Raw genomic sequence first — 27964 nt, forward strand, 5'->3', positions numbered from 1 at the left:
ATGCATTGTATCTGCTTGAAAGAATAAAAAGTACCACAACCATGGTTGCTATTTTAGGAAAGTGAAGACTAAGAGGATAAACCTCTTTAAAATGAAGTTTCTTGCACACACACACACACACACACAAAAAGAGTCTACATAAAAATTGTTTAGAAAATTACCAAGCAACATGTAACGTGCACTGAATACCAAGCTAAAACTGATATTCAAACACATTAATAGTTAAAACTCAGAACCAGAGCACCTCCAAAATCCTGCATTAATGGAGGCATGTGAGATACAAACCAGAAACTACCCGGATGCAAACAATCGCTGTCCATAGAGGGAGAAACAACTGGGTCAAGAAAATCTCTAGATTTTGCTGGACCTACTGCATACTAGCACCACCTCCTCAAGTGCACTCAAAGAAATGGACTGCCTGGGGTCTGATTCATCCTGCAGTAGATAAGACAGGCCCGGTTTCTCCTTGGCGCAACACTGAAGCATAATCAGACACAGGAAGAAATGTGACTGTCCAGTCCCATTTCAGCCTCCTAAACTTGTCTCCCCTTTCAGAGAAGTAGGGAAATCAATCACCTGCTTTGATAGGAATTGGGACAGATGATCGGGGAAGAGAAGACAGATCCAATCGGCACTTCCTCTTCCCCTCCTCTCCACACCAATGGAGCTTCAAAAGTTACCCACAGCATCAAGTAAAGGCTACTGATTTCACTGGAGAAGAATAGAAGAAACTGAGGTCCAGGTGACCTATTTGGAGAAATAACTAACCCTTTATAAAGTATACTTTAAAGTCATGTGTTAATTAGCTCGCTTGGGATATTCTTTCTGACTTACTCCATTTAAAGTTTATTAGCATCGCTTTCCTGGACCTAATGCTGCAAACCCTTACATGTGCATAACTCTACAGACATAAGTAGTACTATTGTGGTAATGGGACTGCTCATTTAAGTAAAGTTATGCACATGGTGGTGTTTTTGGAGGATTAGACGCATTGGTTGGACCCATTTAAACAGTCCTTTGTTATAGCAGAGGCTTTGTATTGCTCAGAATTTGTATTATAAACCTCCACTTTAACATACACATAAGCTTCCTGAAAACGCTTCTTTAAAATTGCCTGTATCTGGTCTTGGCCCAGGGGTTGGTTTCTCTCCCCCAACACACCCTTTTGGGGAGGGGCAGGGAAAGCAGAAGAGAGTTTTAAGAAAATCCTTTCAGCTATTTGAGATGCAAGAAATGTTTTGTCTATTGTAAAAAAAATTATACAAAGGTCTCTGCTGGATCTGTTTATTTGCAAAATTAAAAAAAAACAAAAAACCTAATAATTAAGTTTCATAACTAAAACCTACATAGGAATTTTAACAAAGAACACTTACTTTATACACCTCTACCCCGATACAATGTGACCCAATATAACAAAAATTCAGATATAACGTGGTAAAGCGGTGCTCGGGGGATGGGGGGAAGGGCGGAGCTGCGCACTCCGGCGGATCAAAGCAAGTTCGATATAACATGGTTTCACCTATAATGCAGTAAGATTTTTTGGCTAACGAGAACAGCGTTATATTGGGGTAGAGGTGTATTTAGATTCCAATGCAGAAAGAGTTACTATATTGAAATATTAACCAATGGTTCTCTAGTCTCAAAAATCAATAGGTGCTACTTCAGTTCACAACCAATGCATTTCTGCATCAGTGGAAGTTAAATATATCTAATGGCAGTGTGGATGCATCCCACTTTCAATTTAACTAAACCAGTGCAAGTAGTCCTCTCTGCTGCTGCCCCACACTACACTGTTAGCACACCAGACAGGTCACCGCACGTGTGTAATCTACACGGAACTGTTCTGCAGTCTTCTGGGACATAAGTATAAGCCTATTCAAATATTGTTGGCAAAAGCATGAGGTCCAAATTAGAAGCCGCTTTTACGGTACAAATCAGGGTGAATTTTCTTAAACATTACATGAATATATTGTCTCATACTACAGAATTAATAATCCCTATTCCATGAGGCGATATCTTTGAGCTATAATGTATCTATCTTTAGATAGGTTTTTTCCTCAAAAAAAACCTGATTCAAATAAAAAAATCCTTTTTTAAAAAAAAAAAAAGGATCATTGATTTTTATCCACCCTGATACAAATACATAAGAATCCAAACTTTTTTGTGTTTTCATCACTATGACTTGTATCTGCCTGGTCCCACACAGAGGCCAGTGACTTCATTGCTCTGTCGGATGAAGAACATATGCAGTTCTAATTGTCAAATAACTGCTGAAGTGACATGACTTACCAGCAGCTACATAAGCAGATGGCTAGGCGTACCTACTCCAAAGACAAGATGAGTGCTGGAAAAAGGGTAAGCAACTTAGACGAGACAACAGACATGTAAAGGACCACAACAGTACTGTTGGATCACTCATAAGGTCTTCCCCTTTTATAATGAACTTGAAAAGAGCTTCTCCAAAACTCCATCACTTGGTTTGTGGGTGGATAATGCTGATACTGAAGAGGAGATCCACCGCCATGACAAGAATGAGGAGACTGGCCCATCCCTATCCAAGAACCAGGACCTGTTCAAAACTCAGGTTGACGTGCAGGTCATGCCAGGGACTCTGGCAGACACAATGGAAGCACCAGACTGGGCTTTGTGGAACTTTCTTCCATGTATGACTGGCTGTCACCACTAGTGCTTATAAACAGTCAGATATAGCCACAGGTAAAAAATGTCAATTCCTTTTTCTCATCTTCATAGCTCCACCATCCCGTACAACCACCTAGACCTTCCTATTTGCAGATACCTGACCTCCTCTCTCTCTCAACTTCCCTAGCCAATGTTTTCCTTCTTTCATTACCAAAATGCACACACCCACACCCAAACAATATGCCACAAAAGGGTTGATAAACAGCAAGCAAAAAAATTAAACCATTACAGTAATACAAATAAATAATATGCCACCATTAAAACATGTAAACCCAGTATTAAAAAAAAGCATTTTATTGAGCGTTCAAAGCATGAGCAATTGAGCCAAGGCATTTACATCATACTGTATTTGCCAGCACCTACAAAGCACAGTAATTTCATGGCATTTTCCCATATGCATTAACAAATACCATGCTAGTGCAGCATTACAAGTAAAGTTATTTACAGTATTGAAGAAGCATCTTTGGCTAAACAGCATGTATTCAGTACAGTACAAGGCATTTTCTTACTTAAATTATTGTGCATGAGGTAAAAGAAAAGGTATTCAGTGATTTATAGAGATCAAAGCCTTAAGACATTTAAGCTTATGTCTCACAGGGTTAAAAAACTAGTTAATTTTAAGGTGGACGTTTCTCACGTCATCTGGCATTGTTTCAGAGAACATTTGGTACGGGGCACTCTCATTTGGCATGAATATTACAATGCAAAGATGATTTGCAAGGAAATCCTGTAAAAGTAGTAATCCCTTTTTTCAGTAGCAACTCTGGGATCATCCAGCTAACCAGCAAGACAACATATCTATCAGGCTTGCCTCTACCCTCATAAACAACGCCTTCATCGCCTTTGGGAATATGCGCTCAAGATAATATTCTCCAGGGTTAGGACTTTCAATGGCATAATCAGTTATTAAATAATCACCTTTTCAACAGAATGGGCCCACCTATTCCTCACCATCCCCAAATCCAGAAATAAGGAGAAAAGCTGCTTACCATCTCTGTGTGTTTGTCAGACATTGTCTTTCTGAGAATATTAAGTTGACATAGCTACCTTATTTTCTATCATTACAAACTAAGGTCTGTCCCTTTGTATAGCATCTACCCTCAACAGGCTATGGCACAGAGGACTTCTGACAGTCACTGAGAAACTTGCTAACCTAAGGAAGGGAGGGAGAGGGGAGAAGAGGAATAAAAAGGAAGACATGGTTATTTTACCTCTACCAGAGGTCTAGAAAGTAGGGTAGACAAAGGGAGTGAAATTCTTGAAAGTTCCTGCAGCAAAGAGAAGAGGACAGGAAGATACAATAGCAGATAACTGAACTGATGAGGAAACACCAAGTTGCTTGAGGGCAGAAATACCAAAGTAAACTGCATCTCACCTCCTGAATAGTCACTTCCTGACAAATACCTTGCACTGAAGCAAACAGAGAACACAGAGTGCTGGGGAGGCCCTTTCACCCACTTTCCCTCAAAACAAGGGCATCCATCCACCAATCTACACCACAGGACAGCAGCAAACAACTTTTTAAAAATGTTATGTATCATGTCTACCCATACACAATTAAGGATTAGATTCTTTGCACTTGTCTATTTTGGTAATGATGGGTGAATGAATGGCTGGGAGTTACAAGTTCTGCCTTTTCTTGTTAATATTTTTTCTAATTATTAAAGCAATTATTAAAGTTATATTTGCTTTCAAAATATGAAAGCCAGGATTTATTAAGCAGACAGTCATAGCAGTGTTAAAAGTAGTCTTACAAAAAATCACAGTTACATCAATACATTTGCAGATTTGGCCAAAAGCACAAAGTTATACATACTATATCATGGAAATATTAGCAATATTATAGAATCACTGAATCATAGAAATGTAGGAATGAAAGGGACTTTGACAGGTCTAGTCCAGTCCCCTCTACCGGGACAGGACTAAGTATTATGCCAGTGGTTCTTAACCAGGCATCAAAGGCCCCCTGAGGGGCCGCAAGCAGATTTCAGGGGGTCCACCAAGAAGGGCCAGCATTAGACTCACTGGGGCTCAGGACAAAAAGCTGAACCCACGCCACCCAGGGCTGAAGCCCAAGCCTGAGAAGCTTAGCTTCGTGGGGCCATGGGGAACTGCCCTGCTTGCTACCTCCTAACGCCAGCCCTGGCTTTATATCAGGGGTTGGCACACGTGCCAAAGACGGCACACGAGCAGATTTTTAATGGCATGCTGCTGCCTCGGGACTCCAGCATGCCATAAAAAATCCTGGCCGGAGCACCTTGCGGAGCGCAGCAAGCCACCGGCCCCTTCCCTGCCTTCCCCCCTCCCATGGAGCACTGCCGCCGCGCGCGCAGCGCTCTGGGGACCGGGGCTGCACGCTCCCGCAGGGCAGTGTTTGGCTCCGCAAGGAGGCAGACACGCTCCCCGCTCATTCGGAGCCCTGCCACCACGCGCACAGTGCTCTGGGGGGCAGGGCTGCGCGCTCCCACGAGGCAGCATATCAGGCTCTGCTTGGAACCTCATGGTAAGGAGTCCGAGGCCGGAGAGGAGTTGGATAAGGGGTGGGGGCAGTCAGGGGACAGGGAGCAGGGTGGGTTGGATAGAGGGTGGGTTGGATAGGGGCAGGGGTCATCTCTGGAGGGGGTAGTCAGGGAGCAGGGGGGTAGACGGATAGGGGGTCAGGGAGCAAGGAGGGTCCGGGGGGGCAGTTAGGGTGGTGGGTCTCTGGAGGGGGTGGTCAGGGGACAAGGAGCTGGGGGGCTGGATGAGTCGGGAGTTCTGGGGGTTCTGTCAGGGGGCGGGAAGCGGTTGGATAGTCATGGGAGTCCCAGGGGTCTGTCTGGGGGCAGGGTGTGTGGATAAGGGTCGGGGCAGTCAGGGGACAGGTAGGGGGTAGGGTCCTGGGGGGCAGTTAGGGGATGGGGTCCCAGGAGGGGGTAGGAGGTTATGAGGGGAGCAGTCACCCAGCCCTCTGCCCTGAGCCCTGACACCCCCCGCTCCCCCAGGCCTCTGCCCTGGGCCCTGTACCTCCCTCATACACACCCAGCCCTCTGCTTGACTCCACCACCACCACTCCCCATGACCCCAGCCCTGACTCTGGCACCCTCGCACATACCCAGCCCCACCACGCCCCATGCACCGCCGCCCCCCGAGCACCAAACAGGAGCTCCTTCACACACCCTCCACACACACATTTCCACCTGCACCCCTCGCATCAAACGGGAGCTGCCCAGGTAAGTGCCCCACACCCAAACCTCCTGTCCCAACTCTGAGCCCCCTCCCTCATTCTAGCTCCTGTGCCTGTGCTCAGTGCACTCCCACCCTCAGCTCAGTGCAGAGAGGGGAAGAGAATGGGCCAGAACCAGGGAGAAGGTAGATACCTACAGTACGTGGGCAGGGCCGGGACCCCAGACTGGCAGCGGGCTGAGCAGATTCAGCACTGGGCTCCCGGCCGCCGGCCCCGCACAGCCTGCTGCTGGTCTGGGGTTCTGGCTGCCGGACCCTTGCCAGCCGGGGTCCCGGCCTCAGGCCCTGCTCAGCCCGCTGCTGGCCTAGGTGAACAGAACCCCAGACCAGCAGCGAGCTGAGCGGGCCGGCGGCATAAGATCAACATTTTAACTTAATTTTAAATGAAGCTTCTTAAACATTTTGAAAAAGTTATTTTACAATACAACACTAGTTTAGTTATATAATATATAGACGTAAAGAGCGAGATCTTCTAAAAAAGATTAAAATGTATTACCGGCACATGAAACCTTAAATTAGAGTGAATAAATGAAGACTCGGCACACCACTTCTGAAAGGTTGCCGACCCCTGCTTTATATGCATACAAACCGTTGTTGTGCCACAGATTGCCCCATGAGTTTTTATAGAATGTTCAAGAGGCCTCAGAAAGAAAAAGGCTGAAACCCCCTGATAGGTGTCGATCTAACCTTTTCTTAAAAGCCTCCAATGACAGCGATTCCAAAACCTCCCTAGGTAATTTGATCCAGTGCCTAACTAACCTTACAGTTAGGAAGCTTTTCCTAACATCTAACTTAATGTCTCCATTGCTGCAATTTAAGCCCATTACTTCTTGTCCTGTCCTCAATGGTTAAGGAGAGCAATTTATCACCTTCCTCTTTATAACAACCTTTTAGGGATAGAAGATTGGAGAAGAGAAGATTGAGGGGGATAAAGCAAACTAAACAAACCCATTAAAAAAAAATTCCTCCTACACCATGTTTTCGAGACCCCTTATCATTTTTGTTGCTCTTCGTGGATTTGGCCAATTTGTCCACATCTTTTTCCCAAAGTGCAGTGCCCAGAACTGGACACAATATTCCAGCTGAGACCTTATCAGTGCTGAATAGAGTGAAAGAATTACTTTGTGTGTCTTGCTTACAACACTCCTGTAAAAAAATCCAAAAATCATTTTTGCTTTTTTTTTTGCAACAGTATTCCATTGACGACTCATATTTCATTTTTGATCCACTATAAAGACTCATATCCTCCTCTGCAGTACTCCTTCCTAGGCAATCATTTCCCAATTATATAATATATTTCACGTTACTGTACAATAGCAAGGTAAATTTCATAGTTAAGCTAAATCTATGCCCCGATTCTCAAAGTGCATGCATAGAGCGTTCCAGGGCCTGGCGCCCCTACTATCAGCAACCTTGACAACAGGTCCTCCTCCTATATGCTGCTCAAATGTCAGTAGACAGCCATGGGTAATAACTTCTCCTTTGAGCTCATAAATGTTGTGCAAAACACAATATGCAGAGATAATACAGTGGATATATTTCTACCATCAAGCTATGAGAGACATCTTCACTTGCCTTTCAACCTGTCAAATGGGCTCTCCATATACAAAACTAAAGTTATTTGTAGTTAAATAGTTCTTACTCCCATTAAGACTTCTACTATATGGTTTCATAAACAAGGAAAGCAGAGAGTAGCCTGGATAACCCAGAACTGTTGATCCGTGCACCCCATTAATGTCTAAAGTACTATTGGGCAAAAAAAAAGTTCCCTGTTGTAATTTTGCAAACACCACTGAATTTTTGAATATTTTGGCATCATGGACTTTTTCTGACCATCCAAAATTAATCTTGGCAAATCTGACGGTGATCCACCAAGAGCAGAAGAATTATAACTGAGGCCGTGGCATGGGACCAAACCACAAATTTAGCATATGGGTCACTTCAGTAGCCCCAGAACAAGTAGGAAACCCTAATTTTCATTTCCATCAGTAATCTCCTGCACGTTTCTTTCCATGATCCCATGATGCAGCAGCACATACTGCAAAACTTTACCATATGTCCGTAAATCCAACTGTGGATTTCCCAGTGATGAACTGCCGAGTTCCAAAGGGTAGTTGCCACTCACTTTTCCACACCAGGGGTGCTTTCATCTGAGCATTCTGGGGTGCTCAGCCCAAGACTCCAGGAAAGCGCTTTCCCTGATGCTACTGCAAGTCATCCCAGGTCTGCAAAACTATCCCGTCCCACCACTCCATATTTGCTGGCTTGGTCCAGGAGTGATCTCCAACAAATACATGTATCACAGAAAAACATCCATGTGGATGCCATCTCTGAGTCCATAAGGAATTTTAACAACTCCCACCACGTCAGTGCTGCTGCCTCTGATGCCTTGTAGCAGGTGCTCCTATATAACAGGATTTATTTTTCAAAGCACAATAGTGGACAAGCGCACAACATTCCTCCGTGCCTCCTCCAGACAGCATGCTAGAAATGGTATGGATGCCAGTGCACCAAGTGAACTCTGGGACACATCTCACAATCTACCATAAAAGTTATCCCCATAATTGCCATGTGCCTAAAAGCAGCAAATAGCACCTTGCAATACTTACCCACACTGTGCACTGCAACTGATGCAGCGCAGTGCTGTACAGACACATGGATTGAAATATAATATGTCTTGTACTGCTGCAAATGCAAACACTGTGAACACAGTTTAGTTACATAGATATAAGCTAAGTATCTATATTTTTCTTGTAACAATATTAAGTAAAATAGCCATACTTCTTTCTGCATTTTTAAGTGGACAGTGTCCCTTTAATGTTAATTCAGTCTTGCTGTCCATGTTTCCCTTTAAATGTGTAGATTAATATATTTTATACGGTTATAGGTCTACAATCAGAACATACAAGATGTATGATGTAGACAAGTTAATATGGGAAATGCTGTAATTCCCTTTGTCTTCCATTTTCCCCAAATATTAATTTTGTTGTATCTTTGTGTGTGGTCATTGCATGGAGGGACTGTATGAATGTGCATGTATATGTTTTCCCCAATTTAGGAGTCTGTGGTGAAGACAGCCTAGGCTGTTTTACTGATTTTTGTTTGCTTGTCTTACTTTTAACTATATATATTGGGGTAAGAATTGACTGTGAGGAAGGTAAAAAGAAAGGGGAGAAAGGCTTTCCATCAGCCACTTCTATGCCCATTTTCTTAAACGGTTTTACACACGGGAAAGGCAGCAAGAGCTCCCACAGTCACTTTGTTCTTATTTGTTGTCTTGTGTTCCAGATGGAAGACAGCTAGTTCGCAAGGTCATGGCAATGAAGAATTAGATAGGCAACAGAGTTAGTAAACAGAAGCATCTTCAAATCCATTTAAATTTTATTTATATCCAATAAAGAAGTGTTGATCCTGGAACCTATGCACCACTGAGATCATTAAAAGCACAATGTCACAGATTAGAATTAGCAGCTTCGGCTCCCCCCCACACCAGAAAATAAGAAAGTCATCCAGATGTGAAAATCAAAGCCAAACTACTCTGAATCACTCATAATCAACAGCCATTACGGTGCAACTTTCTTCTCCATAATCTTGAGGAGAAATCAGAGATTTGAAGTATGCTCAAGTACAACAAATTCAGGCTATTACAAACTAGACATAAATAGGATGAGAAGAATTACAAGATGATGGTTCCTCAAGGAAAATGTCCTCTTTTATAAGAATGGGGTTCTAGTGCCACTGTTGACTACAGCTGTGGCTAGGGTAGATAAATAATTTAAACAAAAAAAAACCCTATATTTTAAGAACCCTGTTATTTTTCTACTTAAAGCAGACTTTTAAATTAAATTAAATTTGAAACTGACAACCTATGTTAAGGCCTACATCTATTAAAATAATTAAAATAAACAAATATCATGCAGTACATATTTGCTGACAAGTTTTAAAGAAAGTCAAAGCACTGGTGGAAGTCACTGGCTAAAGCTTGGAACAAGAATTTGTTGAGGTGCTAACCCAGATTTTGACAGCAGTAGCCTCTTCTGCAGGTGAACAGAATATTTTCTTCGCTGTGGTTTCCTTGACTACCTTCAGTTCAATTACTAGTTCATTCAGAGCCGAGAAACCAATAGGGAGTTGAAAAAGTAGGAAAGCTTGTTTTCCCTCTTCCAATCTATGAATTAAAAGTAAATGTGTGAGGGTGAGATCTACTGGCTCAAAAACCTTGAAGGACATAGTGAACTGAACTGATTATTTCTGGTCACCAACTATAGAGAATACTTCCTTAGTTTTAAATGCAAAACATGTTTTGATAAGAAAAAAAACAGCATATTAAAAAGTTTATATATCGAGTACATGTAAGACTTATTACATAAAACAATTAAAATGCTGTTTTGTGCATTTCTAATTGAATTTGAAGTTATCTAAATAGCACTTAACACAAGTCAAACAAAAAACTGATCTAGTAAATAAGAAATGCATCATCCACCATTTTGTAACTATTGAAAGATATAAAAATTAAGAATCTGAATAAATATAAACTGCTTATATAAATACATATAGATATAAGGTATCCTCCTAGTTTGCATAAAGTAGCACCAAATTTCATGTAAAAGTTATATGTAGTTGCAAATGAATATGCTTTAATGGTTACCAATTAATAAGATTCAACTGTTCTTTAGGAAAATAACTAAAAAGTACAAATGCAAAACAATTAAAAAACAATTATTTAAATTAAGGTTTCCGGTGTACTGATTTAAATCAGTCCACCTCACTGTGATAGTATGGGAGGTGGTCCCAATACACCTGGTGGTCCCAGACAGACAGGTCCCAATTATTTAAGGTTTTATAACTCTGGGTGGAGAAGTGTTGGCTTTGAAACGAAAGGCATGTCTATACTTGCCATTTAAAGCGGAAAAAGTCCCTTTTTCGTGCAAAAACCGTGGGAGCGCCTACACTTGCCAATGACTTTTTACAGTGAAACTCAGAAATTTCACCGCAGAAGGAAAACCACCTCCACAAGAGGCATACAGCTCTTATCGGTGATGCTTTTGTGGTGATGTGCAAGTGAAGACACATTCGTCCTATTTACAGAGCTTTTAGCCTCTGCAGGATATCCCACAGTGCCTAGGTGACCACTCTGGTCAGCAGCTCTGCTGCTTGGTAAACAGACATCCACCCCCTACCCTGGAAAGCCCCAGTAAATTTGAAACTCCCCTTCCTGTTTTCTTGGAAAGTGCTCACTTATCTTAATGCCTGCTCCACAGAGCAAACGATCCCCTGCTTGGAGCAATGCTGAGCTACTGGAGCTGATCAGTGTTTGGGGAGACAAGGCTGTGCAGGGCCCCAGGATGCCCTGCAATCACCCCCCCCCCCCCGCCCTTCCCACAACACCCATCATCAAAACGGAGAGAGCAGCACTGTGGGATAGCTGCCCTCAGTGCAGCAGCAACAGAAATGATGCAAATATAAAACACAGTCTGATGCCTGTGGAAGTAAGTGAGTACACAAACCAGCACTTTTCTTTCACCGGTTCACTATCACCGTTGAAACTGACAGCGCAAAAACTCTGCAAGTGTAGACATAGCCTAAGAAGCAGCCAATACAGATTACAGAGCACAGGTGTCATGTGTTGCCAAGTGAAATACATCACATTATAAGAGAACTGCCACATTTTCCCCAACAAACTCAGTTTCCATTTCAGGTAGATTTCGGTATAGCTCCAAGCAGAGTGCTTTGTGACAGTCTAATCCTGATCTAACTAAGGTATAGGTTACACAAGCCTATTAATAGTTCTGATGGATAAGCCTTGAGGATGGTGTGTTGGTTTTAGGCTTCTTCTGCAATTCACTTTGGCATCTCTTGTAAAATATGCAACATTTCAATATGGTTTTACCCTGAATGTCAAAAAGAGCTCCCACAAGCTGACCACACTGTAGATCATACAATGCAGCTATTGGATTCGAAGGAAGAATTAATTCATGGAAGTCCTATGGTTTTTGTTACACAGGGGGTAAGACTAGATGACTACAACGATCCCTTCTGGCCTTAAAACCTATGGGCTCAATTTGGGTATTTCAAATAAGGTGTTGGGTGTTGCAACCATTATCTCCCATTTCAAATACAGGTGCTATTCTACATCTAGATTAGTTATCTAGTTTGGAATTTAATCCCTATTGACTTTTATGATCATCTGAATGGGGTCAGCATTAAATGTGACCTTCCTTTCCAATCAGGGTTCCATGTAACTCACAAAATGCTATAATCAACTATTAGAAAGGATTCTTAAAATTCTCAGATCCCTTCTCAGATTCTAGCTGTTTCTTCTGCCTGGAGGCCACCAGGGTTCAGGAATGAGCTCTGACATGGTGGAGTTGGCAGTGGCCAGGAAGCCCCCCCTGAAGTCTATACAATCGTTTTATAATGAAGTACAAAACAATGGTTGAGGTCAACATCTGCTACTTGTTCTTAGCCAGAAACAGAGGAGAAACTGGTTACCTGAACTCTTTCAGGGGAGTATGCAGTAAATGAACATAGTATGCCTCACTCAACCCTTCTGACAAGTGTTAATTTTACTGGGAAAGAGGTGAGAGGACTGAGTAAATTCACTGAGGAAGGTGGCCCATTACCGCATCCAGATATAAGAGGAGAGGAGCTAGGATGAGCATTCCTGATGTAGGACCAACCAAGCCTCTGGCTGGATCTAAACTTTGTTCTTTGTTAACAAGCCAAAATCCAAAGAGAGGGTTTTTTTGACTTACACAACATGGGGACTTTGGGAGGAGGTTGTGTAAAAATCCTGATCATAAAGTGCATTACTATGACTTATTATTTGTTGTGCAGTAGCTCTCAAGAGTCCCCCGTCAGATTGGAACCATATTGCATTAGGCAGCGTAAAACCATAATAAAAGAAAATCTCTTGCATTTTGGGAATGCTAGCCAGCTCTTGCATAGCGTCTCAGCAGTGCCCAGAGGATATGCACAGAAAGCTACACCAGCTTCACGTGAGGCAACGCACTCTGGGATGTTTTAACCACACAGATAGCTGGGAGGAAGGAAGACCAGTCAAAGTGATGACAGACATGGTTGGGTACCTTGCCTGCTTTATGAGCACTGGTTCAAAGCTAGTTACTCAAAGACAACCAGGTGCCAACCTAGGCGTCTTACATGGCAGTTAACTGTGCTTTGCCCCTGCCTTTAAGCGTATGTTTGAGAGCCATTTTAGCCAACTAATTGGAAGTTAAAACTTGTTCTAAACAGGTTGTTACTGATTAAACGTATTATAAATAATGAGACCCCCTTGGAAATAGAAATGGATAGTGATCTCTTTTTCTTAATCAGATATTTCAGGTTATTTCAACAGTTTTAAAAATATTTAGCTCTCTCTGAATGATAAAAAAGTGTTTTTTTTGTTTTGTTTTTTAAAGACTATCAAAACAATATTTTAAATAGTTTAAATATTATGTCTTGTAGCAAATATAGATACATCCGTCAAAATAAAAAAGGAGTGAACCAAAAATACATTTTAAAAACTTATTTCTGATTGAAAATATCATTAAGTATACACTAATGCACTGCTTAGTGGGTCATGAGATTAGGAGTTCGGAGTTCTATAACCAGCTATGCTAACATCTTTCCTGGACATCCTGGTTGATTATTTAGCCTCTCTATGCCTTAGTTTTCCTTTTAGTAGACTGGGGAAAAATACATGCTAGATTTAGTGCATGTAAAAGCACTAGTTTTCCCAGATGAAGACACATGGTTGGTGATACTAAGGGCTAGTCTACACTAGAATTGACACAGCAGCACAGCTGTAACAGTGGAGATGAGCCGCTGTAGCACTGGTAGTGCAGACACTCTATGCCGATGGGAGAGAACTCTCTCATCTGCATAACAAATCCACCTCTGCGAGCAGCGGTAGCTATGTCGTTGGGAGTTCTCCCACTGACATAGCGCTTAGGTCGGTGTAACTTACATTACAAGAGGAGTGGCTTTTCACACCCCTGAGTGACATAAGTTATGCCAACATAAGTGCTAGTGTGTGCCTTCTGTCTTACTGCTATTAAGTTTGGTGAACAAAAAGGATCATACTTCTGTGCTGGGAACTTGCCTTCAATTTGGAAGGATTCTGGGCTGGTTTACTGAGTTCGAAATCGAAGCTTGGTTGGTGAGTGCCTGTGGTAAGGTGCCCAGCAGTTAGACCTGCTCTACACTTAAAAGTTAGATCTACCTAGCTACGCTGCTCAGAGCTGTGAAAAATTTCACATCATGAGCTCTGTAGTTAGGACGACCTAGTCACTGTAGTCACGGCAAGGTCAACAGAAGAATTCTTCAGTCAACCTAGCTACCACCTCTTAGAGAGGTGGATTAACGACACTGATGGGAAAATTCCTTCCATTGATTATAAGACATATCTATGCTATGGTGCTGGAGCTGCAGCAGCTGTGGTGTACACACGGCCTCAGATGAATTAGCACCTGATTTCTAGCACAGCGCTGAAGTGAAAATAGTGCAGATTTTCTGAACAGGTCAGTGATTGAAGGCAGCTGAGTTAGAGGGGGCGAGTCATCCATTCCAGCTGGGGGTGAGACTCAGGCTTTTAAAAAAGTATTCAGGCTCCCAGAATATAGCTACACTGCATTTTAAAACCCACAGCAGCAAGCCTCATAGCCCTAGTCTACAGGCTCAGGATAGCACTATAACACTAAAAACAGCTGTGCAGATGTTGCGGCTCAGGCTGGAACTCAGGCTCTGATGCCTGGGGATGGAGGAGGGTTTCAGAGCCTGAGCTGCAATATTTACACAGCTGTTAAACCTTAATGTGATCCTGAGTCTGCAGACCCAGGCTCAGCCCTGGTCTACACTACAAACTTTGGTATAACTATTTCCTTCAGAAGTGTGGAAAATCCACACCCCATAGCAACACAGATATGCCAACCTAACCCCCAGCGTAGACAATATTTTGAAGACAGGAGGCTTCTCTCGTTGACATAGCTACTGCCTCTTGGGGAGGTGGAGTACCTATTCCAATGGGAGAAGTTCTCCCATCGGTGTAGGTAGTGTCTTCGCTAAATGCTACATCGGTGCTGATGCAGAACTGTAAGCGTAGACAAGCCCTTTGACTTGCTGCTCCGGGTTATAAAATTGTATAGACGTACCCTACTGGCTGGTAAGATGAAAGCAGCTGTGAGACACAGGTTATGTCCACACAGAGATAAAAACCTGCGGCACAGCTATGGCTTACCCAGGTCAGCTGACTTGGGCTTGTGGAGCTCAGGGGCATCACTGTGTAGATGTTCAGGCTTAGACTGGACCATGAGCTCCAGGAACCTTCCACCCTTGCAAGGTCCCAGAGCTTGGGCTCCAGTCTGAGCCCAAACATCTATGTAGCAATTTTTCAGCCCCTCAGCCCGATCCTTGCAAGCTCAAGTCAGCTGAGCCAGACCAACCGTGACCATGCATCACGTCTTTTATCTGTATGTAGACATACCCTAAGGCAGTGGTCTCCAAAGTGGAGTGCACAAGAGGATCCTTGGGGGTGCGCGGCAGGAGGAGTGGGGGGTTTTTTTGTTTGTTTTTTTGCGCTTCGGCAGTGTGGGCGGGAGGCCGAGCGGCTTTTTTTTTTTTTTTTTTGGCGGCTTTGGCAAAAATGGTAGAGCCGGCACGGCAGGGGGTGCGTGCTCAAAATTTTTTTACTGATAGGGGTGCGCGATCAAAAAAGTTTGGAGACCACTGCCCTAAGGGAATTAGCCAGCTGAATAAGACAAGGATTTCTGTGCCCCCCATCCCCTTAACTTGCAGGTACTCTACAAGGAAGAACTCACACTGGGAGGAAAATGGTATATAGTCAGCACCACTGCTAGCTCTTCCTCAGCCTGCACATGTGGGGGTCCTAGCCAAACAAGGCATCCTGACCCTGGGGGCTTCTACCCAGGTCCTGGTTTTAACTTGCACAGAATGCAGCTGCATGTCCCTGACAAGAAAAGTTAGGCAGGGGGAACCATCCAGCATGAGAGGCATCTGTTGGTGGAATTGCTCAGGAAGCAGGTACGAGGGCTACAGGAGGAGGCGGGTCATCTATGTCGCATCTGGGAGCTACATCGATGGAATGCATACAGAAATGCCCAGGTTGGTGGATGATAGCCAATTAAAGAAGACTATAGCAGCATCAGAGAAGGAAGGAGAACTAGCTGCTCTACTGGGGGCGACTGGCAGCTGGCCATCTCGGGCAGTAGATAGTACTCCATCCCCCACCCAAGATCTCATTCAGGTCAAGAACTGGTATGCTATATTGGCAACAGGAGAGGATCAGACCCTAATGGCTGAGGAAGAGGAGCCACCTTCCCCTAAGGCTGGGAGACTCACAGCCACTATACCCAGTAGGAGATATAGGGTGATGGTGACATGGGACTCTCTTCTGAGGACAGAGACATCCATCTGCTGATCTGATGGCCCAGGGTTCTGCCTGCCTGGAATCTGCATCTAAGACATCATAGAAAGGTTGCGGAGGTTCAACTGTCTCACTGACCACTACCCCACACTGCTCACCCATGTGGACATTAATGACACTGCCAGGTATAATCCTGAGCAGATCTGTAGCGACTCCAAGGATCTAGGAGCAAAGGTGAAGGAGGCAGGGGTGCAGGTGGTATTCTCAGCCATCCTCCTGGATGAAGGTAAGGGCCCCTGCTGAGACACCTACATCCTAGAAATGAATGCCTGGTTGCGCAGATGGTGTTGATGGGCAGGCTTTGGCTTCCTTGACCATGGGATATTGTTCCAGGGAAGAGGACTGCTGGGAAGAGATGGAGTTCACCTGACAAAATGGAACAGCATCTCTGGTCACCGACTTGCCAACCTAGCAAGGAGGGCTTTAAACTATGGGCTTGTCTACACAAACTGCTGCAGCAGCACAGCTGCGCCACTGCAGTGGTTCAGTGAAGACACTACCTACAATAACGAGAGAGGTTCTCCCATTGGCATAGGTAATCCTTATCCCTGAGAAGCCACTCTGTGGGTTAGAACGGTTTAACTGCTTCACTTAGCATGTGGATTTTTCACACCTCTGAGTGACATAGTTGTACTGACCTGATTTCCTAGTGTAGACCTGCTTAAGTAAAAAGGAGCTAGGGGTCAGAAGGCTAGATGTTGGGGGTTGGAGGGAACCAGGGTGTCACAGGAACCAGGGTGAAAATGGTGGAGAAAGTCTGTCAATTTCTTAGATGTCTATATACAAACACAAGCAGTATGGGGGAACAAACAAGAACTGGAAGTATTAGTACAAAATTAATAATTTAGCTTATGACACCATTGAGACTTGGTGGGTTAAATCTCATGTCTGGAATTATTGGTATAGAGGGATATAACTTGTTCACTAAGAAAAGGCGGGAGGAAAAGGGAAGAGATGTTGCATGGTACATCACACAGGCACCAACTTTTCATTGTGCCAGGGGGTACTCGACCCCTGGCTCTGCCCAAGCCCCACCCCCATCCCACCCCTTCCTCCAAGGCCTGCCCTGCCTCTTCCCGCCCCATTCCACCCCTCCCCTAGCACTCCATGCCCTCACTCTTCCCTCCCAAAGCCTGATCAGTGGGATCTGCAGGCAGGTGGCAAACACTGGGGGGTAGGAGGGCTGCTGATAAGGGGGCTGCCAATGGGTGCTGAGCACCCAGTATTTTTCCCTCCTGGGTGCTCCAACCCGAGAGCATCCACGGAGTCAGTGCCTATAGTACATCATACTAATGTTCTGAGGTCCAGAAGGAAGTGAGAAGCAGACCAGCTGAAAAAGTCTCTGGGTAAAGATAAAAGGGAAAACATAGCGATGTAATCATGGTAGCAGTCTACTACAGACCACCAAGTCAGGAGAAGGTTGAGGATGAGACACTTTTAGAACAAACAAATATCCAACACACTAAGTCTGGTAGTAAGATCTGGAGGTTATAGTGGATCACAAATTGACTATAAGGCAACAATGTGATGCACTCCAGAATGTTAGCCTTTTTTGCAACTGCATTAACAGGAGTTGCACATCTAAGACACTGGAGGTAATTTTCCCACTCTATTTGGCACGGGTAAGGCCTCAGCCGGAGTACCGTATCCAGTGTTCACTTTAGCAAAGCTGTGGACAAACTGGAGAGAGTCCAGAGGAGAACAACAAATATGATAAAAGGTTTAGAAACCCAATCTATGAGAACAGGTTAAAAAATTGAGCATTTATAGTTTTAGGAAAAGGAGACAGAGGGGACACCTGGTAAGAGTCTTCAAACATCTTAAGGGCTGTCATAAAGAGGGAAGTGATCAACTGTTCTCCATGTCCTCTGAAGGTAGGACAAGAATTGATCAGCACAGTTTACAGGAAGGGAGACTCAGGGTAAATATTAGGACAAACTTTCTAGCTATAAGGATAGTTAATCACTGGGAATAAGTTTCCAAGGGAGGTTGTGGAATTCCCATCACTGAAGGTTTAAGAACAGGTTAGGCAAACACCTGTCATGGATGATCTAGATACACCTGGTCCTGCCTCACGGGCTGGACTAGATAACCTTTCAAGATTCCTTTCAGCCCTACATTTCTACGATTCTATCAAGGACCTACAGAAGTGTCAAATACTGTTGCATTTTTAGTGCAAGAAAACATCTTTGACAAGGAGCACAGAATGGTTTTCACAGTGGTCCCACATGAAGCTGCAATCATAGAACCGAAACACCTACAGAAAAGGCCTTCCCCCCCCCCCCCCCCCGCAATTATATTAGTATCAGTTGCACACACAGACAGAAGGCCTCACTGTTCCAATGGCCCAGAATGGGAAGTGGTGGCCTCAGCTCATTGCCAATAGGATTGCTAACTGACTTGGATCATGTCTGTGAGTCTTACTAGTCAATATGAATGAATCAGTTAAAATTCTATTACTACAGTTCCCTTGAATTTTCACATCCTCAGCCAATGGTAAATTCATACTGGGTTTTTAGTAACGCACTGCAAACAAAATGTATACAAGGATTAACAGAGGTATTAAGATAAAATGTACTGACATCAATTAGATTTCTACTGAAATCAATTAGATTTTGTATGCTCTCTCTATTAAGTGCATGTACAACATGTGAAACCTGAATGTACAAAATCACAAAGTTATTGGCCATATGAAGCAACCATGCAAGTGTTTCACTTTATACACAAGCAGCCCCACTGACTTCATCAGTACCCATCATTAATGTGTTTGCAGCACTGGGAATGTAGGGGCTCATTTTGTTTACAGAACTCACCCAGTTCAGCTTTAAGAGCACCATATTAGCAATCTACATTATGTGTGTGGTAGCCAGCGTTAAAAACAAAATACACCGCTACCTCAATATAACGCCAACCAATATAACACGAATTTGGATGTAACAGGGTAAAGCAGTGCTCCGGGGAGGCAGGGCTGTGCACTCCGGTGGATCAAAACAAGTTCAATACAACATGGTTTCACCTAAAACGCGGTAAGATTTTTTTGGCTCCCAAGAACAGCGTTATATCGAGGTAGAGGTGTACCACAAAACCTCTTTTTAATTTTTTATTAGCAGGTGCAAAAAAGTATCAGAAACTATGTTTTTCCAGAACTAAAAAATAATAATTGATCTTGGTGACATTTTATTTTGTATGTAAGTTATGTATGGCCTGAGACATGGTATGTCAAGTTCCAGCCTAAAGGTAAGTAGAACGGCTTTATTTATTATTAACTGCTCAAAGCAGGGCTCATACCAAAAATTACCCTTCTTTTAATTACTCTGTAAACCTGGAGCTACTCTGTTTCTCTGATACAATTACACATGAAATGGAAAACCTTATAGCTGTTGCTATAATTCCTGAAATATTTTTCTAACCAGTATCCTATTTCCATTATAGTGCAGTTCATTTTGACACTCTGCTTCCATCACTTCCCTACTACCCTACCTCCTTGCGAACATGCATCTATTCACAGCATCAAAGTTAAGATCTTCTGAAGCAAAACATTTATATTACAGGCATCAACTCAACACAACCAGGTATATACACAAAATGAAACCCTCATTCTCTTCCACAGATCAAGAACTTTAGATAAGAACATTTCTGCCTTTAAACTTGGGGGGGAAATATTAATGCTGCCAACAGGACAACTTGTTTTCCAACAGTCAGAGGAAACCTCAAAAAAACAGTTAAACATATACACCAGTCCTCAATGATACAAGTTTAACGATGTTAGCTAGGCAGTGGTTTTGTATTTGCCTAACACATGGCTTATTAATGCTACTGCGTGTGCGCAGAATTCATGTCCCCCGCAGATTTCTTTGCTTCCCCTGCACAAAAATTACTTTCTGGCAGGGAAGATGCAAGAACAGTCACACCCCACTTCCTATCTGCCCAGGTACATCATTTCAGGCACCCAGAGCAGCCGGCGGCGAAGTAAATCACAGCAGGGCTGTGGATGCCCCAGCCAGTGGCTCCTACCCTGAGCTGGGATCAGCTGCTAGTCCCAGCTGGGCCGGAGGCAGCAGGAGAGGACAAGACTTCCTCCTCCCCTGCAAGGAGTGGGGCTGTAACAGACCCACCCCCTGGAACCTCAGCATCCTCCCCTGCTTCCTGCCCCCATCACTCCTCAGCTGCAGGGAGAGGGGTCACTGTACAGGGAGCTGCTCCCCCATCCGCCCAACCCCCCTGCATCCGGACCTCCCATAACCAGACACCCTCGCCAAGCCTCACCCCATACACCCAGAACCCCCCAGCCTTGCATACCCAAACCTCACCCCACTGGCCTCAACCCCTGCATCTGGAGCCCCCTGCACCCAGAAGCCCTGCCTCCAGAGCCCCCACCCCTGCACCTAGACCACCCCCTACTGAGCTACCTGCATTCAGACCTCTATCCAGTCCTACCCCGCTGTACCACCCTGCGTCCACACATCCTGACCCATACCGACCCCCAATTAGCTTCATCTAGACCTCCACCCCACCAAGCCCCACTCCCCCTGCTGATACCCCCCACACCCAGCCCCCTCCACTGAGCCCCAACCACTTTTACCTGAAAGTCCCTGCAGAGTCCCATTGCCCCTGCACCTGGAACCCTCCCAACGAGCCTCTCTGCATCCAGATCCGCCACATACCTAGACTCCCCCACTGAGCTGCCTGTAGCCAGACTGTCCCACAAAGAATCCTCTCACCCCACACCTGGATCCCCCCACACTGAGCCCCTCCACACTTGTATCCTGCCTGGTTGAGCCTGCCTGCCCCACACGTGGTGCACCTGGCACAGAGGAACAGGACCCCAGCACGTTTCTGGGGTAGGCCCAGGCCTTGTGCTGTGTCAGGGTCGGGTGCAGTGTCCAGGGCAGGAGTGATCTGCAGGGTGATCTTCCGCCTTTGTGCAGCCAGTGGCCTGTGCTCCCCAGTGCCATGCTGGAGCCTCTGCATTTATTAATAGACAAATAAAACTTGCAGAATTTTAAAATATTGTGTGCAGAATTTTTAATTTTTTGGCACAGAATGCTTTCAGGAGTATTAATATGTAGTAAGTGTCTTTGTAGCATCGTAATATTTTACCACAGAAAAGAATGTATGTCTATCAAGAGCCAGTCAGTAAACTTTGAAACAAATTAACACATACAGTAATTACAAGATGAAATTTTTTTAAGCTATAACATGGTGAAAGGAAGTCCAGAATAAATATGTCTTAAGTAGGGCTGTCAAACGAGACAAAAAATTAACTGTGATTAATCATGACAATATTTTTAATCTTGTGATTAATCACAATTATAACCACACTGTTTTATAATAATCTAATACCATTTATTTAAATATTGGGGGGGAGGGGGGAACACTGTCTCTTTAAGCAGAGTATTCAGGAGCCCAAACACTTTTTCAGCCAGCAGCAGCTGCTATTGGCAGCACTCACTCCTGAGCCAGCAGCAGACAGGTTCCCCCTGTTCCCTGACCCCAGCTCAGCAGTGACTGGGAAAATGGGTGGGGCCCCCTCCCCAGCTCTGCACAGCAGACAAGAAGCAGGCTCCCGGTCTGGAGCAGCTTGGCCAGGGATGGCTCCATGGGGCACAGGGGGAGAGGAGGCAAAAACAGCAGTAGAGCAGGCAAGCAGGAGGATGGGCACCCATGCCCCAGAGGCACACAGCAGCACCCCCTGAGCACAGCGCCCTGGTGTGTGATTAATGCTAGTTTAAAAAAACACATTAATTAATATGTTCTGAGTTAATCACATGCGAAACTGCAATTGACAGCCCTAATTATTTTTTATTACAAATATTTGCATTTTAAAAAAGAAAATCTTCATGTAGAAGCATGAAGGGGCATAAAAATGTTTAGCATATCTGGCACATAATTACCTTGCAACGCCAGCTACAACCGTGCCAAGAGAACGCCTGTTCTCACTTTCAGGTGATGTTGTAAATAAAAAGCTGGCAGCATTATCTCCCATAAATGTAAACAAACTTGTTTGTCTTAGTAATTGGCTGAACAAGTAGCAGGACTGAGTGGACTTGTAGGGTCCAAAGTTTTATATTATTTTGGTTTTGAGTGCAGTTACGTAAAAATTAAAATAAAAAAAATTCTACATTTGTAAATTGCATTTTCACGATAAAGAGATTGAACCACAGTACTTGTATAAGGTGAATTGAAAAATACTCTTTCATTTTTACAGTGCAAATATTTGTAATAAAAAATAAAAATAAAGTGAGCACTGTTCACTTTGCGTTCTGTGTTGTAACTGAAATCAACATATTTGAAAATGTAAAAAAAATCCAAAAATACTTATAATACATTTAAATTGGTATTCTATTATTGTTTAACAGTGCGATTAAAACTATGATTAATCATGATTAATTTTATTAATCTAGTTAGTTTGTTTTGCATTAATCACTTGAATTAACTATAATTGACAGCCCTTGTCTTAAGCACTGCAACTGATCATACTAGAACAAAGCAGGTACATATGGGAAGAGATCTATCACAGCCCAAAATCATTCATTAGAAAATGCTGAAGTGATTCCAAGCACAACTTGATATACAACACTGCCAAAATGAGGTGGATCTGTAGGTTGATTTAGGGTGAGATTTGGGCTAGAGGGAGTAATGAGGGAACCTCTGGAAAGGCAACTAGAGTTCAGGGTGCTGGCTAAATTAATAGAACTATCCAAACCCCAAAAGATGTAAACAGCCCCATATGCAGCCAGTAAATAGTGACCCTGAAGAAAGGTCTCTAAAAAACAACTACAGAGGAAGGGGGTAAACATACAACTACCATCAACACATCGGGTCCCCTCCACCCCCCAGACACAAACAGAGGTGGGGGAGGAGAACTCTACATACCTAGCAATACCCCCACCCCTTCACTGCAACAGCTGTCCAGACTGTAAGGCTGAAAATAGCATCCCTAGGTTACTGCAGTTTGGTTACACCGCGAAGCACGAACTGATCCCCTGACTAGAAGTCCAGCGCCCCGCTCCCCCCGACAGTCCATAATCACCTTCGGTACCAGCCAGGCCAGCGGACTAGCCGGAGCTCCGCTCTCACCTGGGACGCCATCACTATGGCAAGGCCCCTCCTTCCCACAGAGCAGTCACCTCCCATGGCTTTGGCGGCCCCCTGGGACTCACCCAAGCCCCTCGCCCAGGGGAGGGGAGGGGAGGGGCGGGACATGCCTCCCCCGGCCCAAGCCCCTCTCCCCTGGCCCCGCCTTGGAGGCAGGGTTTCACCCACCTCCCATGGGTGACGGATGGAGCTGGACTCCTAGGGCACCAGCAAGCCCCCAGCCCGGCATCCCCATGGCCCGGCCGGCCCGCCCCCGGCGCGGGGAGCCCCCGGCCCCGCTTACCTCGGCTGAGATCAAGCGGGACGTTCTCCTCGCCGCTGTCATTCCGACCTGTGGGGGGAGAAGCGGAGAGCCCGTTAGCCTGGGCGGGGAGGGAGCGATGGGGCCGGGGGAGCAGTAGCGGCGCCTCCCGCCGGGCCTAGCCGGGCTCCTTACCTCGGATGCGGAGGTGCCTCAGCGAGCGGGCGCGGAGGCTCACCGCCATGTTTACGGCCCCGCAGTCACAACACCGGAAACCTCGCCCTCTCTCGCGAGGACACCGAGCCGCCGCCGACTCCCGCGGCCCCCGCCGGCCTGTCGCGAGGGGGCGCGGGAACGCGCGGCGGTTGAGCGCGAGGAGCGGGGGGCGTGGTGGGCGGCGGGGCCTGACGCCGGTGAATGACCCCGGCGCACCAGAGGGGAGCTCAGCGAGGGCCCTAGCTGGCCGGACTCCCCCGCCTTTAGAGAGGCGGCAGTCAGGACACCGCCCGCCCCGGCTAGGGGGCTTTTCCTCAGCCCCCTCCAGGGGGCGTTTCCCTCTGCTCCGTTCGCTGCCCCCCTTTCCCACCAGGGCAGGGGGGTCTCTTCACCCTCTGCGCATTGGCATCATTTACCCGTGAGGGCAGCCGCCTTCCCTAGCCCCACAGCTTTGTCAGCAGGGTTGGGGGCCTCTTTGTAGCACCTCGCTCGCTCCCAAACCTTCGTGTGTTGTCTGCTCCCCACCCCCTTCCAGTCTTTCACAATATTGCAAACCCCCAGCATTAAAAAATCCTGCGATTTAGCTTAAAATTGTGAGGGTTTTTTTTAATATAAATGGTTGGGGGGGGGGGGTTAAGTGCTTTCTAGTATGATTTGTCTACTGTGTGAAACATCAAAGAATCCTGTGGCACCTTATAGACTACCAGACATTTTGCAGTATGAGCTTTCGTGGGTGAATACCCACTTCTTCGGATGCAAGCAGTGTTCATGCTTCTCTGCAACAACGAGGGCTGGAGGCTTTTTTTTTCTTTTTCTTTTTTTAAATTGGGAGCTGGAATTCTCACTGAATTCCAGGAGCTGGGGCTTTAAAAACACCTAATGACCCCAGACTCACAACAAAAATCACAACAATTGGTAGAGGTCAGTGTTGCCAACAAGTCACTAGACTGGATTGCTGCTGTGTAAAATACTTCTGCAGCCTTGTAACTTCAACAGACTTCTCCCGCAGCTTTACCTCTGACCTGCTAACTGGTGAAAATGAAAGTGTTTGTTTATGAAAAAGGCCCAAAATGGCAGCTACAAAGAAACAGTTTAGAGTCAACTTACCCTGTTGTAAAAACGAGGACTCCTTGTGGCACCTTAGAGACTAACACATTTATTTGGGGATAAGCTTTTGTGGGCTAGAGCCCACTTCATCAGATGCATGAAGTGAAAAATACAGGAGCAGGTATAAATACATGAAAGGATGGGGGTTGCTTTGCCAAGTGTGAGGTCAGTCTAATGAGATAAATCAAGATGAAGATGAAAGCTTATGCCCAAATAAATTTGTTAGTCTCTAAGATGCCACAAGGATTCCTCATTGTTTTTGCTGATACTAACACGGCTACCACTCTGAAACCCGTTACCCTGTTGTGCTGCCTTCAATCTAATTTTGTACCTTTGTAGAATATGTGGCAAAATGCCTTCTTTTCCAGGAGAGCTTACAGTGCTAGAAGCTGACTTCCTACATAACTGTTCAGCCACCATATCTAAAGATGTTGCTTGGGTTTCTCAAGTGATATTGCTTTTTTGACTCCCCTCACAAAAACTCCACACCTTCTGTACTCTCATGCCTGCCGTATTCAGGCAAAAGCCTAAATAAGCAGAAGTGCTTTACAGCATGTGCTGAAGGTCAGGAATCTCTGCTTCTGAAGGACCACAGATGAAGCAAGTTTTCAGTGGATGCTCTACATGTAAGAACTCTAATGTCCTGATATTTCAATCTCTGTTACCTCGAATGTCACAAGTAGGGTTGCCAGTTTTGGTTGGATGTATTCCTGGAGGTTTCATCACATGACATGAACTTTAATTAAAGATTAATATTTAATTCCTGGAGACTCCAGGACAACCCTGGTCTCAAATGATCTTAATTGCTGTGATCACTAATGGGAAGAAAGCCACACCGCCAGGATAGAAAATCATTTGGAGCTGTATAGATCAAGGTGAACACCTTCAATTGCATCTGCAAGCAAATAAGAAGTTAGGACAGGGGCTCTCAAACTTTTTCACTGGTGACCCCTTTCACATAGCAAGCCTCTAAGTGTGACCCCCCCCTTATAAATTAAAAACACTTTTTAATACATTTAACACCATTATAAATGCTGGAGGCAAAGTGGGGTTTGGGGTGGATGTTGACAGCTCGTGAGCCCCCATGTAATCATCTCACGACCCCCTAAAGGGTAACGACCCCCAGTTTGAGAACCCATGAGTTACGATAACAACTTTGTGCCCTTCAGCTGATACTACTAACTAAGCAGATTACCAGCCATTTTCCTCTCTCTGAAGTCTACCTGGCACCCCTGGGACAATTGGAAGGCTAGAGACATCCTGTATTTTGAACTTTGGCAAATTATGGCTATACTCCTTCAATAGCAGGAGAGTCACTATCCACCCTCTCACCGTGCTTCCTCTCATACTAGACCTTTTTCCTACTGTACACCTAGAAATCAAAAGCGGCTATCATCCAGGTTTAACAAAAAGTAGACAAGGTGCATAGCAATAGCATTGCCACACAAAACTTTTCATAATTTGCCCTGGTGACAATGCAACTTTGGAGAACCCTAAAATAGAGAGCTCATGGGTCAATAGACAACGTTCCAATACCTCCCTTTGAGATCACACAGAGAAGAATGAAATCACTCAAGCAATCTCATCTACCCCAGGCAGTGTCTGCCAATGATTCAACAGCGCCTTGGTGGCCATACCAAAGACACTTAAGATTTATCTAAATCTCCAGAGTACATCAATCTTTATCAGAGTCTTGTTCCTGTGAATTTTTATTATTTTAATTGACTAATCTCATTCAACAGCAGACCCTGATCCAAAGCTTATTGAAGTCAATGAATGCTCACATGGATTTCAGTAGGCTTTGGGTGAGGCCCATAGGGCCTGGAAAGATTTAATTTAATTTCATATATAAATTATGTGGGCCTAAGCTATAAACTATATTTGTAAGTGATTCTTCTACCACTTTTGCAGGGAGTATAGCAAGTTAATGCAATTATTAAAAGAATAATGTCAAGTAGTTTACCTCCACAATTTCACTTACTTTAACATTATAATCTGGTAGAAAATATGCTCTATATTTTAAACATTTGACTTTTAAATCCACCTATTTGTGAAAAATAGGTGTTTATTATACAGAAGAGTTTACAAGATTTAGCACACAAGCCATGACATTAAACTATGAACACACACATTTAAAATAACAGCATGAGTCTCTTCAGGGAAGCTCTGCACTTCTCAAAGTGCAGTTTTACTCTGAAAAGTGTCTATATAAAAATGGCACCTTTTTACTCAATAGATCATCATCCTTTCTGTATTTTTTAATCAGATTGAACCAGTACTGGCATCTCCTCCTAACTTTAGTGAATAAAATGAGTTTTGACTACTGTTTGCAGAGCCAACACAGCAAAAATTGAATGAGCTACAGGTTGTATTCTACTCATACATCATCAACAGAATTATTTACTGAATTTCAGTCAGTTACACACCTCTGCAAATCAACTGAAGGCAACAAATGGCACAGATGTAACTGAAGGCCTAATTTAACTTTCAGTACCTTTATTGTAATGGTATGGGATAGGAAGAACCTCAGAACAACTCTCACAGCCAAGATGAGCTTGCTGGACTAGCAGATCTTTAAAAAAAAAATCCTTTTCCTTGTAAGCTGAGCACTGATATGAAAACCGTCCTATCTTTACAGGGATTCTGGCAAGCATGTTTGATAAAAAAAAATATGACTATACCATTAAAATAGACTTCCATCTTCTTTGTTAACTTTTAAAAATTAACTTAATTCTTCTGTAAACCATGGGATTGAAAGCTCTGGATATCAAAGTCTGATCTATCCATAGAACTGGGGCAATGTAGTTCTCACTTACTCATACAGCTTTGTCAATGTACCTCACACTTTAGCCTGTAAATGTGAGAAAAGGCATCAGGGTTACAGTGTCAATTGTACCTTACACTCCCTCTCGAGTGCACCCCTGAGAGAACTG

General features: G+C 44.4%; 1 protein-coding gene across 4 annotated transcripts in view; it reads right to left on the reverse strand.

Annotated features, from left to right (window-relative positions):
- RICTOR (RPTOR independent companion of MTOR complex 2) overlaps positions 1 to 24154 on the reverse strand; it is a 162539-nt gene extending 138385 nt beyond the window's left edge. For 2 of the 4 annotated variants that reach the window (XR_005600238.1, XM_039543771.1), the window contains exons 1-2: positions 23904 to 24154; positions 23751 to 23798 (exon numbers count right to left, since the gene is read on the reverse strand). Coding sequence is in view for 2 of the 4 variants with exons in the window: in XM_039543771.1 (XP_039399705.1) it covers positions 23751 to 23798; positions 23904 to 23952 (97 nt within the window). In the remaining 2 variants the exon portion in view is untranslated. The remainder of the gene's footprint in view (positions 1 to 23750; positions 23799 to 23903) is intronic. The other 2 variants (XM_039543772.1, XM_039543773.1) reach the window with 2 other exon arrangements.
- Positions 24155 to 27964: the final 3810 nt, after the last annotated feature.

Source organism: Mauremys reevesii, linkage group 6, assembly GCF_016161935.1.
Source record: "Mauremys reevesii isolate NIE-2019 linkage group 6, ASM1616193v1, whole genome shotgun sequence".
Lineage (NCBI taxonomy): Eukaryota > Metazoa > Chordata > Testudines > Geoemydidae > Mauremys > Mauremys reevesii.